The 18,318-nt window shown below is 46.4% G+C and overlaps 1 protein-coding gene across 34 annotated transcripts in view; it reads left to right on the top strand.

The window, feature by feature from the left end:
- tcf7l2 (transcription factor 7 like 2) overlaps nt 1-18,318 on the top strand; it is an 89,945-nt gene that overhangs the window by 17,438 nt on the left and 54,189 nt on the right. For 30 of the 34 annotated variants that reach the window (XM_035613235.2, XM_035613236.2, XM_035613233.2 and 27 more), the window contains exon 4: nt 13,338-13,439. The exons of the other annotated variants lie outside the window; for them this stretch is intronic. In XM_035613235.2, coding sequence (XP_035469128.1) covers nt 13,338-13,439 — 102 coding nt within the window. The remainder of the gene's footprint in view (nt 1-13,337; nt 13,440-18,318) is intronic. 34 annotated transcript variants of the gene reach the window in all.

The raw sequence follows: 18,318 nt of genomic DNA, 5'->3' as shown, positions 1-18,318 counted from the left end.
ATAACCAGATTTTAAAAGTGGACTCAAGTTTCATTTTCGGTCGTTCCTTACATTCGTATTCATCTGTTCCCTCTCAAACCTCTTCAGCCATCTCGACTCTCTTTTTCTCCCTTTCACCTCCCTCTCTCCACCCAGAAATCCCTTCCCTCTCTTGCCTCTCCCCGCTCAGTATGTGCTCTGATTACCTCTCCAAACTGGCAATAAGTTGATTGCTTTACAGAGATGATGTAAGCCTCTGCCCTAGGGTACATCAGGTTGGATTTCTCCCGCTTTATCTTGTAAAGCCTAAATTAACAGCTGGTTTGGTTGGAGTTCTTCTGGATCTGACTAAAGGATTAGGCCTGGTTCTCATGCGAGTCAATCCGGTTTGATTTATTGCAGGTCTATCAAAAAAGATCAATGGGAGTCCTTTTGAAAGTAAATCCTTAATCGCTCTTTGCACTTACGTGTCATCATTGTGAATTTATTTTCCTCCCTTCTATCTCTTGCTCTCTCCTTTCTCCAGTTCTCTCTCCCCAATTCTTATTCTTTCCTTACACCGTCGCCTTGTCTGTTTTTATTTTTTCCCCCTCTTCCTTTCTCCTTGTACACCCCACCCAGCCCAATCTGCGGTAGCCATTTGCCCCCGTCGCTTGGTATCATGGTGAATTGCCTAATAGATATTTCTCTGTTCTCATTAGTTATCCATCGGGACACGTCAGCCCCAAGCCTGGCTTTAGTATCCCCTGGTTGTGATCACAACCGAAATAAGACCCTGCCGCTGCCACACTTGTTTTGTCTTCACCCAAACTGCACCGAAATCGTCATGCCCCATCTGTTCCCCACATTAGGCCGAGAGCACCCATGTGGATGTTCATGCGATACGAGTGCTATTTTATTGCTCTTGAAATTATAGCACAGCTTCTTTTCATTTTTTGGGGGGTTCTTCAGAATCGACAGAGCAGCTTCACATTTCACCTCCTGGTGACGTTAGGCTTATTAGATCTCTGCTCTTTGGCTTCGGGAGGGTGGGTTGTTTGTGGAGCTGATGAATGGGTATGGGCGACATCGCTGTCAAATTGTTAGCTTCTCACAGAGATATCAGCCTGTAAGTAAAACAAAATTGTCACACAGGGACGGGAAAAGACATGCTATATTGTGATTGTCTGCCTCATGAAGAAGTGCATGTGCTAAACGGATTCCAATAACTTAATCCTAACTTTTAGTCATCTCAAATATTGGTTTCTTTTCTTGCACATTCGAGTGCACATGCTTCCCTGGCGACAAAATGATATAACACTCAAACAACACCCTGCCGCGTATTTTCTTCCAGACATTCGTAAAGTGACCCGGCAGCTGTTGAGGAGGCGAGGAGGGGGGTTAAAGACCTTGGTTGAGTTTATATACTTCGGCCTACTCCAGTTCTCTCTCACTTTCTCCTGTTTCTTCATCAACACGAGTGTTCATTATATGTTATCTCCAGCTCCCTCCTCCACTACTCATTTTGCCCCCGCTCACTCTCCATCTCCAACGGTCATGACTTTTCAAGGACTGTCCGTCTTGAAGAATACAACCAGTGGCACTGACGGGAGCTTCGAGATGATTGGACAAACAACTTTGATGGTGCCAATGACTGTGCTTTGCCTAAGTTTATCTGTTTTGGTGCCAGCGTGGCCTTTCCAAAGCTTCTCCTGCCCAACATCCAGATTGCTCCTGAGAATATCTTCCAAATTATTTGTAGTGTAATATTTGTTCGTTTTTTCATACAATGTGTGAATATGCGTGGGGTGGAGTGGAGTGGGGGGCAGGAACGGGCTCAGGGCCGATTGATGTCAAATTCAGGTGCATCCTCCTGGCATGCCCGGTGAGCTGGATGGCTGGCAGACCTGGGGTTGGAGGTGTGGGAGGGGTTCTAAGGTGTGTGTGTGTGTGTGTGTGTTTGGCAGGGGGGGGGGGGGGGTTGTCGATGGGATACATGGGAAGGAAGGGCTTGCTGTCAGCCAGCTGGACCTCTTAATCCTACAGCCTTGGGGAAAGGGTGTGTGTGTGTGTGTGTGTGCTCGTGTGTGTGTGTGTGTGCGTGTGTGTGTTTTGTGTTTGTCTCGTAGAGATTTGTCAATTTTAGCACACCTCTGCTCCTCTCTTTGGCCCAGCTGAGCCCACAGTGTGTGTGTGTGTGTGTGTGTGTGTGTCTGTTGTGTGAATGTTTGTCTCTCCAGTGGGACACAACCAGGTTTTCATGTGCACTGTGTTTACTGTAGTCCTCGCTTTAACGGCACACTGTATATTTATGTCGAGACGACACAGCCTCTCGCGCCCTTGATGTTGGAGGGGTGCCGGGGGTTGGTACGAGGTGGAAGTGGGGTGGGGGGTGTTGGGGGGCTGGCTGTCCCGCGTTGCTGCTTGAGGATGGGAGGGTGAGGAGGAAGATTGTGAGCGGCAACAAACACTTGCCAGCTCCCCTTCACTCCGCCCAATCCCGTCCCCCGTCTCGCAGGCCCCAGCCCTCTCGGAGTTACCAAAACGCCCGCTCTCCAAAAAAACTCATGCGTGTGCACTTTATCCCGCTCTGCGTCACACTGCAACCGAGTGGCCGATTGCGTCATCCCCTTGTCATTCATTAGACAGAAAACATAGCGTTGAGCCACATTCCATGCAAGCTTCCTCTCCACTCGAGCACCCTCTCGCTCTCTCTCTCTCTCTCTCTCTCTGTCTCTCTCTCGCTCTCTCTCTGCCCCACTCTCCCTCTCTTTTGGCGTAGACTTTTGCATATATCACAGGCTGGCAGGCTAAGAGCTTGGGACTTCCCCACGCCACACTCCGAGCCTTTGATCCTTTTGCTTTGGAGGTAACATCAAAAGGAGAGGCATAGAAAGGCAGCTACTACTGTGAAGTTCAATGTTCAACTTGATGGCTTGGCTGAGGGCTTCCCCCCCCCCCCCCCCCCCCCCCCCCCCCCCCCCCCTCCCTCCTCTCGTGCTCCCTCGATCCCTCCGCTGCATCCCTCAGCTGACAAAAACACACAGTTTGCAGCCAAGGGTGGTGGTTTTTTTTTTTGGGTGCGTGCCTCTGACCTCGCCTCCATATAACCTATCTGGCATAGAACAAGACCTCCTCCCCGTAAAAAAAAACCCCTCAGATGTACAGATGGTGTATACAAAGAATCAGTCTCTTCTTTTTTCGTTGATGTGGTAAAAGGTGCCGTTCCGGTGCCCGGCCCCTTCCCCGTCCCCTCCGCGTGGATGCCATGCAGCATCCTATGTTGCAGCCGGTTGCATCAATGTCAAGCCAGGCCTGTTGCTGCGGCAGCGGTGGATGGGTCGGCCTGAGGGAAGAGGGCAGCGCACCGTATTGTTTTCTCTATACTCTCTCTGCATGGATAATCCATCCATCCTTTCAACGTCACTTCTTCTGAACGTTAGAAGAAAAACCCGAAACGACTCATAGAGCGGGAGAGAAGACCTTCTCGCTGCTTTGGTCGCTGCGTTGACACGGGGCACATGCGGCTCGCAATCGCTTGTTCTCAGGAAAACAAATGATCTTCATAATGAGCGCTTCAACCGAGTTTTATTATGCAAACTCTCTTAAGTTGAGGCGGTATCAGTTGAAACTGGCCATTTCAGGTCAAAGCCAGGTTTCTCTGTGGTGTAGTCGAGCGTATTCAAATGATACAGACTTGATAAGGCGATGCAGAAGGCTGAGGTGCTCCACTAAATGCTTTTTTCGTCTTTTATGAGCTTCCCTGTCTGACTGTGCCAATTAGCAAAGGCGTGTGGCCTGCTTTTTCTTCTCTTCTCTTTTTCTTCTCCTTTTTTTTTCTTCTTCCCCTGCTCTAACTCTCTTTCTAGATAGACGCTCACACACACACACACACACACACACACACACACACACACACACACACACACATGCAGGCACACACTGCACTACACACAGCGAGCACACGTTTCACGTTCGGTGTATCATTAGTTTAGTGTGCGGGGAGGCGTGCGAGCCCGGGCTCTCTCCTGCCTTATCTCCATGTCAATCACAGCGTGTGTGTGAACATCAGTTGTAATGATCTCCATCCAGCCTGTCGGTGCGTGTTAGCGCCTGGCTTCCTTCGCCCCCGGAGCAAGCCGTTCCCTAGCTAATAGATGCAAAATTAAGCTGATCAATAGATGGCCTCAGCTCATTATTGACATGTTATTGCAGTGTGGGATTTTTGTCCGGGGGTTTTACACAGAGCCAGCACAGATGCAAGGCAGGAGACGCAAACAAAAAAAATAAAAAGTTTGCCAAATACTGTTGCTCCGGCCACTTTATTTCAATCTTGCTATGATATTACAATAAGCGTTCTCACATCTCATCATGCGCGGGACATGTTAGATACCATTAGCTGTTTGCCATTTCTATTTCTTGTCCTATTGGGAGAGTAATCATCTGCTCAGGGATGGGAAATGAGATGGAGACTTTGTAAAACACCATATTAAAGATTCATCAATAATTGGCATCTGGGCTGCTGTTTGTGGTTCGGGGGTGGGCGGGGGGTGGCGGTGCGTCTCTCATGGACGCATCCCCGTGTGATTGAGCTAAGTGGTAATTAACCATGAGAGAGGTGTGTGACTTTTTTTAAATTTGCGAACAACCATGAAGATGCACGCGGTCCTGTGTGTCAGGGAAGGTGGGTTGGGGGGTGCATCACTGACAGACGATTGGGAGGAGGCGGCTGGGGCAAACGTGGTCAGAGAGGCGTGGGGGGGCTGTCACCCTCTCTGGCCCTGAACCACAAGGCCGCCTCCCCTGACCTTCCTCAGGTCTTATTGTCATGGAAGCATCTCCCATTTTAATGAGCTCCAATAACCAAGCCCTTATTACTTATTTATTCATTAAGCTACCGTGGCAAAGCGGCAGTACCCTGCTGTGTGAGTGTGCATGTAATTGCTTGTGTGGGATTTTTTTCTTTTCCTTCCTCCATGCACACAATATCCTTTCGGTGAATACTGTATTCGTAAGAGCAATAACAGGTTAGGTTAGAGCTAACTGAACCTAATATAGATTGCTTAAAGTTGAAGTAATAGAATAGTTGGATGGGTAATAAATCCATAACCTGAAACTGTATTTGAGATTTGTGTTGAAACCCTTCAAATTCTGGGCTTTAGGTTTGCTGAGGGACTAGGCCTCATGAATATGGAGGTTGGACTGCTTCAAGGTGTGTGTGCAAGTGCGAAGGAAGGGAAACCAAACAGACTGAATGTTTGCTGGCTTCATATGATGCTTTTGTGAGGATTAATTGCCTGTTGCTTTCTGATTGATGAAATGCGTAGGTGGAATCGTGTGATAGCGTGTAGTGATTTCAGAATATCGGAAGTCTCTGTGAAGCCTGAGAGTGTACACATTCGCTCCCTCAGAGGCATGTTTCATCGCTTCCTTATATCCAGTCTACCGTTTAACTAATTCATAGTGAACTCTCGCAGAACAAAACCAGACACCCAACATCAAGGGCAGCGTTCAGCTCTCCTCCAGCACAATACCAAATACAGCATTCTCCAGCAGAACGTGGGCGCTGCAATCAGCCTACTTTTCTCCCTCAGCGGAGCTCATCTGCTGTTCACCTTTTTTTACTCTGCTCTCCGCGCCCCCTAACCCTGCTTCCTGTAAGCAAAGGTAAGTGCGTTGTGAGCATATGAGTTGCCCAACCTCTTCTCCTCCCAGCCCCTGGTCTGGCCTTGCATAAGGGGCTCGGACACACCTAGGCCCGCAGACGTGCCAGTTCACCTGCATGTAGCCTCTAAGTAGGTCAGTGTGTACGAGACTCTAGCCAGGGAAGACCAGGACCTGATCTTTGCCCTGTCAATCCAGCAGCGTACTTCCGCCGAGGTGTGGTTCCCCTACTTATTACCACAAGTGATGTACAGAACATCAGAATGCACTCAAATAACAGTTTCTGTAAATACACAGACTAAAGTAAGATGCGTCACAAGATGACGTTTCATACTCAACAGGATTATAGAGTATCTAGAAACACCATGTCAAAGGCAATTGGGTGAGCTGTTTTAACCTGGAAGATATTTCACCCTTCATTTAACTGGTAAGTGGCAAAAGATCCTCAATGCAAAAACCAGTCAATCCAGTTACCTTTGACTCAGCACATCTAGATATCCTCTCGCCTGAATGACTCAAAATGTGCATCTGCAGGAGTACCATTATGCAAGCATGAAGTTGTGGCAACATAGAAATGCCAATGAAGAGATTTACCTTATACTGCTCTCATTTGTAAACTAACTCAGATCTATGATCTATATTTTGGGGTTGGCGGTCCGTACCTCTCTTACGAATGCGATATCTCAGGATCGCTGAGAAGCAATTTCATGGAATCTGGCAAACTGTTCACTTGGACTCAAAGATGAACCAATGATGAAGATTTCGGTGGTCACGCTTTTTGACCTCTTGACTGGCTTAAAATTGCTCCGAAGAGGGTTTGTTCAAGTTTGACACAAACGTTCCCTTGGACTCGAAGATGAACTGATTAGATTGTGGTGGTCACATGTTAAAAGTCAAGGTCACCACTGGTTGGCAGAAGCATACAACCACAAGGCCGTTATTCTAGTTTACGCGTTTGTGGCATGACGCAGTATTAAAACATGAGAAGTAACCACACTACAGAGTATTGACGAGTAATCCCACTTTGTTGATGTATTAAATTCATTGTAATTGCAACCCTAATGGGAGTATCCAAGACGCCTTGGTCAAGATTTAGACATTTGCATTGCAACAATCCCATCTTCCGGCTGCATGACATTTAACCTACTCATGACTGTGATTACGGAAGTCAACGAAAGCCCAAATTATATTTGCGTCTGAGTAGAGGAAGATAAAGAAAAGGGGAGTAGTCACTCACGCGGAAGAGCAGCCGCTGCAGCTCTTCTGCGAAGCAGCAGAAATACCTTAAAGCAGAGGCATTCTGCAGCAGAGCTTGATGCTAAAGGTGCCAGAGCGCCTGTTCATTAGCGAGGCTGATGGAAGACTAGCCAGCCCCTGCTGGCCTTCACCCTCCCTGCCACTATTTATAGAGCAGCCAAGAGATACTCTTAATGACACACGGGGAGAAGGACAGTGGGTAAGGGGCGGGGGTGCCAAAGTCAAAAATTGAATGGTGTTTACTTTCTGAGCCTTGTTTAGAAGCTGCTGTGTTTTTGACTGCAATCATGTCGCCCGCAGACGTCCTCTGAGAACACGGCCTCGTATGTGCATTCAGGTGTAATCTTTGCCTTAGTCTGTAATCATCCAATCACTTTAATTATAGGCGGTGGGCTGTGTTTTTGTGCAACTTTGGACTGGTGGGCAATTTTGTGCCTGTTACTGTAGCAGAAAAATTTGGGTCTGCTACGTCTTGCGCCAGCGCTCCAAAACTTTCCGGTCAATCAGCTGTTGTTTGAACTGCACATTTGTCCACACCTGCTAAGCAAACAGTGTCAGAGCGGAGCCGCACTCATGAACCGGTGTTTAAATGAGCTGAACTAACTTCCAGAACAGGCCAGATAAAAGTCAAGTGCTCATGGAAATTCAACACCGAACACCAAGCAATTCCTCCTTTTAAAAGAAATCCAATGATCTATTTTGAACATTAGTATTTCATAAGCCTGGTTCTACAGGCCAAAGTCGGAGTTTGGTGGAGAGGATGAAGTGGTCACGTGGTTACTCTCCATGTGGAAAAAAAAAAAGGCTTATATGAGAGTGTCAGGTTGAGTTTTTCAGCAAGAAAGAAAGATAAGGGGAGTTTGAGGTGGAGGTGGAGATTGTTGGCAAACGGGGTAAGGGTAGGAGGTGAGGAGGGGAGGTTTTGGATCAGGTCGGCTGCCTCTGTGCTGTCAGGGCCAGTGGAACCCCCAAGGTGTTCTGGCTTTGGAGTAAATATGGGCCCAGCGGACCCTCTCCTGCCCCAGGGCACACAAACCCCAGGCCTTCCCACATTCCACTTTTATTTTCTCGGTTGCAAAATGCCTCTGGCTATCAGAGCAGGTGGGGTGTTTTTTTAACTTTTTTTTATTTTTTTATATTTACTCATAAAATGTGCATTAGTAGAATCAAAGCCGCCATGATGGACCCTCTTGTGTCTGCTAACTTCCTCCTAGTTTCGTCAAGAAATTATTTCGCTACTTCCAATCACTCTCCAGTAAAAAACACAAATCCATTTGTTTACACTGAACTCCGAAGCAGACACAACAATGTCTGACAAGGCTGGTGGTTTTTATTACTATGGGTTTTTTTAACCAAGTGGATTTCAAAGGGTCTGTGTTGCATTAAGCTTCCCCCTCCCTCAATTACAGAAAATGACCGTCCCCTCCTTAACAGATTACGCGCTGCTATTACCACGTGTTGACTTCTTCCCTTGCACCTGTGAGTGAGGACAAAGACTGCCGGAAATATCCGCAACAGATCAAGACAATATGCTCAGCTCTCGTTTTTTAAAGGGATAAAATTGTAGTCAAACTGGATGTACTAATCTTTTAAGCTCTGCGCAGTTTACTTGTGGAGCTTTGAATGGACTCCTCTTACTAGCCTTGATCATTTCAGACTTAAATAAAGCTCTTTATAGTAGCAGTCTGATTGGTTTAATCTGCAAGCTGTCAATCCCATCTCTGAACACTCTCCCAGAGGAGCTGCCGGGCTTGTCGACCACAGGATGTACATATACTGTATGGGCGAGCGTTGTTGTTCAGGTGTGCATATGTAAGTACATGTACAGTATGTTGGGGGAGGGGGGTCACTGTGAGTGTTCAGTACATGGGTTATCTGCACACTGACTATAATGTACAAGTAAAGCTATGTCATGTTTGTGATGTGACAAGGCCACAGATGGGCTGAAGATCTGCTGGACCCTAGCATCCATATGCCGACTCTAAACCCAAGCTGCTGTCTGTCTCCGCTCCTTACCGACATCGCTCACATGGCTGGGATGATTGATGGAGCCCCAGTGGCCCTCTTCATCTGTGGTCCCTGGTCCCTTGCCGGAAAGTGGACCAGTGTTTGGGAGCCACATTGGCACATACGGAGCTCTGTTTGTTTGATTGTCCGAAGCCCTCTGCTCTTAGTCCAAAACAAAATGAACAAGCTGTGTGGTGGCTGCTGTTCCAGCCGCCAGGCCGCATGTGATAACTACATCAGATGTGGGGCTTGACAGAAAGGACCCGGTTGTTGACCAGAAAACAGGCAGAACAACTCTGCACTTTCCGTGTGTGTCATTCCCCCTAAAAAATGTATGAGAAAGACTTCTCACAGTTTTTTCCGTCAATGGCACATATTGACGTTTGGTTAATGTTTGATAGGATGTGGAGAGAAAAAAGAATGTTTTATTTTTTGGAGGATCAGAGTCCAGCGCCAGCACCAGGAAGTAGTGTTTTAGGCCAAATTGCTTCTGCTGCAGCTTGTTGAATTCGTAACAGCAGTGGTGGAAGCTGGTGTGTGGACATGTGAGGTGAGGATGATGATGTGTGAGTGCTCGGGATGCCCTTCCATTTGTCTTCAGCCTGCTTCCCCTCTGCCACGAGCGGTGACACCGGGACCGGTGCCCCCATCTTGTTTTCACTGCGATGACAGTCAGTCTGAATCTGGGTTAACACTGTAGCTCACAACATGCCAAACCCTGGTGAAGCAGGAGTCACTCATGTGTGGGTGAGTGGTCCACCAAGCAAAATGGTGCTGAAAAAAGTACCTGCTTAAAAATAGTATAGAAGCAAAATAGGTAGGAGATCAATTGATCAAACAATCAATCCTTTAAAATATGATATTTCAATTCAATATGCCAAAATGAAAAAGTGTAAGGGTATAGCATACCTGGGTATTGAACTGCAAACAATTTAATGGCATCACTTTGGGACTTCAGTTCATTTGCGGACCATTTTTTGCAGACTAAATGCTTAATTGAAACAGACAAAATAATCAATAATGGAAATAAGTATTTGCCGTAGCTTTGTAAACAACTCCACCCCCCACGACCGACCCCCTCCTTATGCTTGGGAAAGCAGTAGTGAACGGGGAAATCAGGACATCGAGAGTGAGTTCATCCCTCTGTAAGGATTTGGAGGACTCCCTTGTCTTTCACTTCATCAGAGACAATTGAGTCATTCAGCTCCCATTGTGGGACTGGCCAGGCGAGGAGGGGCGCAGGGTTGGGGAAGAGAACGGAGAGGGGGTGGGGGTGGGTGGGGGTGAGGAGAAGGAGAAGCCGTCTGCTGCACAAGCCGGAGCTGGCGCACAACCACTGGGTGGCTCTCCCAGGGTGGGACTGTCAAGGGGCGGGGGGGGGGGCTGGTTAGTGTTTGTGTGTGGGGGACGGGGGGCAGGAAGAGTTACAGAGGGGAAAGAGAGAGTTATCCTGGAACTCCGGAGCAATTTGTCACATTGGAATGGCTCTTGAGTTACCCGGGGGGCCCCTCATAGCAGGAGAGTTTTCAGGTCGCGGAGTGGGGAAGAGGGAGGCGCTTGGAGCAGCAGAGAGGGGTCAGAGGCCACGGGCCCACTCAAGCCCAGGCGGTGCGTCCGTTAGCAGGGCAGACGGGCGGGCGGAGGTAGAGCGAGAGAGAGAGAGAGAGAGGAAGGAGGCCAAAGAGGGGGTGGTCGGAAAGCCCAGCGCTTGCCAGGGCTCCGTTTTCCTTGGCATGCTTGTAAAACCTGCAGGAGAGATTAGTGTGTGAGAACATTTGCAATAGCAGCGCTGAAGAGGAGCCACTTGTCAGGGCATGCGCTCCGGCACCCTCCCTCTCTCCGCAGACTTTTTAAAGTCTCTCTACCCTGTTGCCACACTCAGGGGTGTCACCTTCACGCTCCTCACCCACCTCCTCAGAATGTCCTCTGGACCCTTCTGCCGGCTGCAGCTGTGTTTGAATATTTGCATGTGCGAGCATGTGCGCACATGCAATGGCAGGACTTTCCCATGGACTACATTCATGAACCCCCCCCCCCCCCCCCCCCCCCCATCCCCCCTCTCTCTCCAGCACTGCCCTGTCTTTTTGCCTTACTGGTACCAATAGACACCGTCTTGAATTACTAGCTCATAGATGACAGCAGCAGCAGCGTCACTCTCGTCCTCCTCTATTTTACTGTTACAACACCGTCCCCCCCTCATCCCCCTCCTCTCTCCCCTTCATGGCAATTAATACCCAGTGTGGGGGGTCCATAAAAACCCACAAGACCTCAACTCTGGAGTCTTTACAACCTTTCCTTTTTCCACTCTCAGGACATACAAACAAGCATAAACAAACCCAGTTTTTTTTTTTTTCTTTCTTTGCAGTTAAAGCCGTCTTGGGGTCATAAATGTGTGGTATTGGTGGAGAAAGACCAGGCAGCAAGCAGTTTCTTTCCTTCCAGGGGCCGTAACTGAGGACAAGGAGTCAATAACTCCCTCCAGCGTCTACCACTGGCAGGCACCCCACAGTGAACTCTTCGCTAATTACCACTGATTTAGACACAGTCTCCGGGAAGGGTCGCGACACACTCACTCTGTGACCACCACTGACACACACACACACACGCATACAAGTCGGTCACTCTTGCTGGATGGCAACACAAAGAAATTGAATTATTGTACCTGCATGTCCACACCGGAGCCGAACTGCTACTAGTGAGCCATAGCTTAGTTCCTTCTGCATTTCATAGATTCTTGAGGACTGGACCATGGTTTCACTGAGTGGTTATAATTTTCTAGCACAGTAAAACAATTTTGTCACCAAGTGCCAAAGTGTGATCCTTAGCTCTGGGCCAATAATTTTGGTGAGGAATGTTACGGGATTGCATGAATATCTGAGGTCTTGTGTCAAATGACACAGTTTGCGATGATACAGACAGGATCTTGAAGTGAAACAACAGAACTCCAAGCAGGAAGGCTGTTTTAAAAATGAATAATATTAAAATATTTCTTGATGTTGTTGAAGCTTCGTGTTTCCCATTTTAAATAACACTGCATTTGCTTTTGAAATATCAATGGAAACGAGGTTAAAAGTTCTGTTAGCGTCTATTTGTATAAGTTGGCCAGCACCAATGATTGTTCCGGTCTCTGTTCTTGTTCTTTTGAAAATCTTGAGACAATTTTACTGTCAAAATTAGGATTTCATTGTGAAACTCTTATAAGAGTCTGTCAATAAAAGCATTTCATTCTCTACATTTTTAAGAATTAAACCCATTGTCAAATTAGTTTTTCACTGGTACCTTGTATGCAAATCCAAGGAACTGCCATCATCTTACACCGAGGCTGATACTTGATATTTCAGCCGTTGCCCCGGACATTGAGTTCCACATAAGTTTGTCCTTTTCACTTTTTTTTTAGATGCTCCACCTCTTAGTACCAAAGCCAAATTCAAAGGCCTCGTAGTTCGAAACAGCTGCTGTGACCTTGTTGCCCTCAAACTAGGTGGCTGTGACATTGATAAGCAGTCTGGCCCACATACTGCATCAAGGTCAACACAAGGCGGTCAATGGCTCAAATCCACAGGGAATTTTGTCTATTCATTTGAATGTATGCAAACTTTCGCTAAACTAGTTTTCGTGTTTTATTATGATCGAACACATGAAGAAGAAAAGCCAAGAGCGTTTCCTGCTCATTTGAGAAGGTCCAAAGTGGAGCTTTTTTTGGTCGAACAGTCAACACACCACGTCATCCGATTAAAAGGACTCCACCCAGTTTATAACAGACAGATGTTTCTCATGACCCTTGTTTCTGCTTATCTATTTTTCCTGTGCTTATGTGTGCGAGCGAGCGAGAGGCAGAGAGAAAGAGAGGGAGAGGGCTAAAAAAAAAAAAAAGTAAAAAAAAGAGAGACTTCTCATAGAGGTCAAGTCAATCATTTATGGGGCAGTCAGGAGGTTTAGCCTCAGAGAAGCGTGGTGAGACGCCACGCTTTAACCTCTTTATGAGTTCCAATAAAACCGTGACAACAGTCATATTTATGACATTAGGTCATCTGAAAGCAGTAAGCTCTTATACAGTACTACCCCCAGTCTCTGCCCTCACTCAGCTCTGAATTAGTGACCTAATGAAATCCAACGCCACTCCTCAGCAACTTCAGGAAAAAAAAAAAGAGTTTTTCCTTTCTAAAAGTTTAGTGTTGTATATATCTGGAATAGTTTGAAAAGTGTAATTTACACATCGTGTGTGCACTGCTGGACTCGCATGCTTGAGGCTATCTTCACCCCATCCACCATCTGCCTTGAGATCTTTATTTGCTTTTCCATGTTTTTGATGTCTCCACACCCATACACCCGTCAAGAAATGTCGTCTCCCTTTTTGTCTTACTTTTGATTTGTTCTTTTGCTTTTTGCTTTCTGCATTGTTAACATGTTTTGTTTCTTTCTTTCCATTCTGTTTCCTTTCTGCCATTCAGTACCTACAGATGAAATGGCCCCTGCTAGATGTTCAACAAGGAGGTCTTCAAAGTAGACAAGCACTTAAAGATGCCAGGTCCCCATCACCGGCACACATCGTTGTAAGTAACACTCCGCTCGGTACTTTTCCTCTTTTACAAGCTCTTCTTCCCTTATTCGTGACAGAAGAAAAACAAAACACACCCTGCTCTACTTCCCTCATCCACTCTGAAAACTTTCCAGGTTCAAGCCCTCTCCCTTTTCCCCATGAATGGATTTTTAAGTTTTTAAGAGTTTTAATTGGAAAAATGCGCATTTGTTTGCATTCACCCTTAAATCACAGTCACTAACAAGCCCAGTGAGTTCTATGAAAACCTCTTAAGTGTTGTGGATCGCAGGAAGTCGAGCTCTTGTCTGTTAGTGAGTGATCAGGAGGCAAATGGCATTGTGGCAGGTGTGGCGGTTGTTCTTCGGAAGGCCACGCTGCCTGTAATCCAAGCGAAAGTGCGAACTCCCAGCTCAGACTTGTACTGCGCTGGGCCTAAAAAACCTGGCCTAATTTTTTCGCAACTTCTTCATGAGAATGAGCTAATGTTGCAATGCTACTGTATTGTCTTTGAGGAAAGTGTGGGTGTTCCTTCAGCATTGATTACCCTGTCCTTGGACTTGGAGGAGTACTTTGGCAGGAGAGCTGGCTGGACAGCCATAGGGGCATATGCAGCACATGCACGTAACGGAGCATCCGCCCCAGGCATGTCAATATCTAAGAGGGCTAGCAGCTCTAGAATGAACACTTGAATATGAACTTAGCAGTTAGCCGCAGGCATAAAGTTTTCAGGAGGTCAGCGAAGAGGTTGAACATAGGGAGGTGTACGTATGTGGTCATGGGATTAGCGAGCCAGGAAAATCAATGAGAGTGGGGACTGAGCAGAATTAATGAGGTGACCATGAATGCCCTCGGACATTATTGGCACAGTTGGGTTTTTTTTTTGTTTTGGAGTCGTGCATCTTCTACATGCTGTTCTGAAATTGAAAATTTGAAGGAACGCATAGCGGTTTTTAGATGGAGAGGCCTTCCGGGTGTGCATGCTCAGGAATACGGTATCTCCCGTGGTGAAAGTGCAGCGCTGGAGCTAATAATACACAGCTGTACCTTGCTCGTGTCGTCAGTTTATTGTCATCATGGCTCTGGAGCTCGCACAGACGGCCGTGGCGACTTTTATCGCACAAACTACACCCTCAAGAAACGGCATACCCATGAGTCACATTTGACTTATGATCAGCTCACTTACTTTTATGGTCTGCAAAAAAATATACACCGATACACCTTGAGCAGTTACTCAAAAGTTGGCGAGCCAGACCTCCTCACGGTTTCGTCCATTTCATTTAAGCACATTTTAAAAATAGCTGGAGTCGACAAGGTTGTTTATTCAAAACAGAAACCTTGTCAAAAGTTGCGTTTAAGACAAAGAGCTCGCGATGACAAGAGTTATTCTGAACAAAACAGGCCCAGCTAAAGCCCTCCTTATCTTCCCCTGTGATGCTGGTGTTATTTTTAAACCTGAGAGTTCAGGGGCCTCTTCTTACTCTGTTATTTTAGGAGACGCTGAAAGAGTCCCAGCTCCTATGAAGCCATTAAACTGGTTGTAGGAAGCAAATGCTGCAGGTAAATACTTGAGGTTTTATCCTGCTATGAGTCATGCGGCTGTAAATACTCACATCCACCTAAACCCCTGCTGTACGATTCACTTTTAAGGGAAGTTTTAGCAAAGTGTAATGGTTACGGCTGCAACTTTTTAGAAAGCATTAGAGAACACATTTTGTATTATTTTCTGTTACTACACATACATTTTATTGGTTTGCTTAATTATGGCTTGTGGTCGTCAGTGGTTTGTAACTATATAAAAAAATAGTTTTTAATGTCATTTCTAGGACTCTAAATTTAAGGATCTGTTTTTCCCAGTGTACACAGACAGTCTCAATCCAAACAAGTCTAGTTTACTGCCTCACAGGCCTGGAACAAACAGGCAACACCAGAAACTCAACACAAAACAGAAACAGGCTATGGGGCGAAAAACAGACTTGAAACAGCAAAGATGGACAACCAGACAAATAGGAAAAAATAAGCTCGAACAGTGCTGAAGTATATTCACATTCACAACAAGAACACGCAGTGACTGTAGCCATTGGGTTACATGAAAAGATCATTTAAAAAACTGATGAATAATTATAGATTAGCGTTTAAGGAGCAGAATTGTAAAATGTCCTTCCATAGGCAATTTTTTACAAAATATTTTTTTTTTAACTATGTGTTTTGTGTACGCGTTAGTCACCTCTAACTTTTCCCATCCCAGGAAAATCCTCCCGCATATGGGAAAGCATGAGATGAAGCAGAAGCTCAGTTGTTAAAATCTACGCTAAATTGTGTACAAAGGTTAAACATTAACAGAAAATCGCCAATGCTTGTGTGCTTTTGTTTATAATATGCATATTATACAATATGGTGAAGTTAAGTTAAAAATACAACTAATTGCAATCCTTTAAGTGCGCGCACAGATGGGTCAAGGAATGACAGATGCGATCATGATCGGGATTTCAGGTTCCTGACCACAGACGATGAGGCAATTTTAGCAAAACCTATGAAACTAATGATATTAAGAGACTCTTTCGAATCCTAAAGATGTCTTTGCAAGGTCAAGAAAAACAGTTGGATGTGATGAGGATTTTCTCCGTATCTGAACCTTCTGCTTCCTTTCTTTTTTGCGGGGGCTTCAGTTCTTGGCAGAAAGCAGAGGCGGGAGCGCGGTGGGAGCTCCGCTAAACGCACATCGTGATTAGCACTGACACTGATCAATATGAGAGAATATATTGTAATATTTGTGGTCATATTGCCCAGCCCTAGTGTGTTCCGTTTGATAAGAGTACACAGGCCGGTAAGATCAGAGGCATTGCAGCATCACTGCATCGGCACACAACTCGCTGTTAGCGCAAGTGATGAAATTGAATGTGAAATGCAGCTTTTATTGTTGGCGCTCCTTCCATCCTGCTCCAGCATCCACCTCTGACTGAGAAGGAAGTGTGATTGAATGTTTCCCCGGTTTGCATCATACTGGCTGTCGTACATATAGAAAAGACGGATTACTCTGGACGGCGTTGTGAATGCCAATGATAACCCCACACGGACTCCTGGTGGTGTCACTCCATCAGTTGAGCTTTTTTTTTTCTTTTTTTCTTTCCTTTTTTTACCACAAGATGTAGGCCTGCGTGTTCCAGTACGTGATCCCTTATCAATAAATTGGGCTGTAAACGGTGGTTTCTTATAGTTTACAAATGCGCCAAAAAACACTCAGGCACCTTGACCTCTCGCTGCCCGGTGTGCAGGCCGGCTGCATTGGCAGTGATAAGAAGCCGTCGATTTGGCCCGCTCGATAACGGCGATCTGGGGCCCGAGTGTGACCCTGACGCAGTTGAAACAACAATAGAACGGCAGTGAGATTGTAGAGGGAGCGATACAGATGTCTGCACATAAGGCCTGTTAGAAAGTTGTGGCTGAGGAAGAGAGAATGGACAGAGAGGAAGAGGCAGACAGACGGTTTGGCTGGAGTGCTCAGTGGAGGTGGAGGTACCGGAGGATCGGCCCGGGAAAAGAGGAAGTGACCTGGCGCGGGCCGCTCTTTCTGAGGGCATGCGGTATGCCCAATGTTTACCATGCCCTCAAAGGGGGCCGCGCTGGACCTTTTTGAAGTTTCTGACCACCCCGCAGGCAGCCTCGAAACCTGCCGCCGCTGAACTTTTACGCCATTGGCTGAAAGTTATTCAATATTTATCCACCTATTGATGTATGTCTTTTTGAGGGACGGACTCCGACAAACGTTCTTGCGCCTCACACAGCTCCTGAGGGGAAAGATCATAACCAGTTCTTACTTAGTTAACTTTTAATTTTTGAGACCTGAGGAGCATTTGTGGATACTTTGGCAGCAGCGGTGGACGGATTTGGGAAGTGTTGTGTGTGTTTTTGACCATAATTCAGACTTGCGATTGTTGCATTGACCCAGTAACGCCACATAACCTGCCGCTCCAGATTGTTTTGTGATTTAAGTGTGACTAAGTCCTGGCTTATGTTGGTAATGACATGACATCATTTGGCTGAAAGGTATTAAACCATCTCATCTTATTTATCAAACTTTTCCCCCCAATTTCACATAAATAATAAAATCTAAAAGCATTTTCAAATTAAGTCAATTTTTTTTTGCTGAATCTACCATTCTGGGAACTGGGGCAGAAACGTGCACACGTGAAGAGCCTACACACACAAATTACTTTACTGACATCCACGTAAATACATGCACACGCACACACAAACGCACACGGACACACACACGCATACACAGCCTTAGAGTCTAGAGCCGAGCCCAGGCCGAACAATGTCTCCATTGTTTTGTGGGCTTTCACAGGCAGCAGGGGACGGCTGGAGTGTTAACCATTTCCCAACTGTGCCTCACTGTGTTGTTATTGTGAGCGTGTGTGTGTGTGTGTGTGTGTGTGTGAGTGTGTGTGTGTGTGTGTGCGTGTGTCAGAGGTAGTGAAGCATGGGCCCAGGGATGAAGAGAGGGAGGGCACTTGCTCCAAGTGTATGGTAATTAGTGTGGAGGAAGTGATGGAATCTGGCCATTTTTATGGCCTGAAGACCTCCCACCTGAGCCTTTACAACCACTGAACATGCTGATTTTATTCCCATTCACTCTCACTTGTTTCTCTGAAGAATGTGCTCTGTAAAAGGGGCCGTGTGAAAAGACAGATATGTTTTTTGATACTTTTTATGAAAAAAAAAAGGAGCATTTTTAGCCAAGCATTCAGAAAAGACATGCCACAATAACTCTGTGGATCTCCACAATGGGCCAAAGGACTGGATGGGCATGCGACTGCTGCTCTCAGTCAGCGTTAGAAAAGACAGGGCCCGGATCACATTCACCCTCCTTGACTGCTTCTCTGTCCATTTCG

Source organism: Scophthalmus maximus, chromosome 16, assembly GCF_022379125.1.
Source record: "Scophthalmus maximus strain ysfricsl-2021 chromosome 16, ASM2237912v1, whole genome shotgun sequence".
Classification (NCBI taxonomy): domain Eukaryota; kingdom Metazoa; phylum Chordata; class Actinopteri; order Pleuronectiformes; family Scophthalmidae; genus Scophthalmus; species Scophthalmus maximus.
The sequence above is the reverse complement of the archived record's forward strand: the minus strand, read 5'-3'. Positions and strand labels throughout refer to the sequence as shown.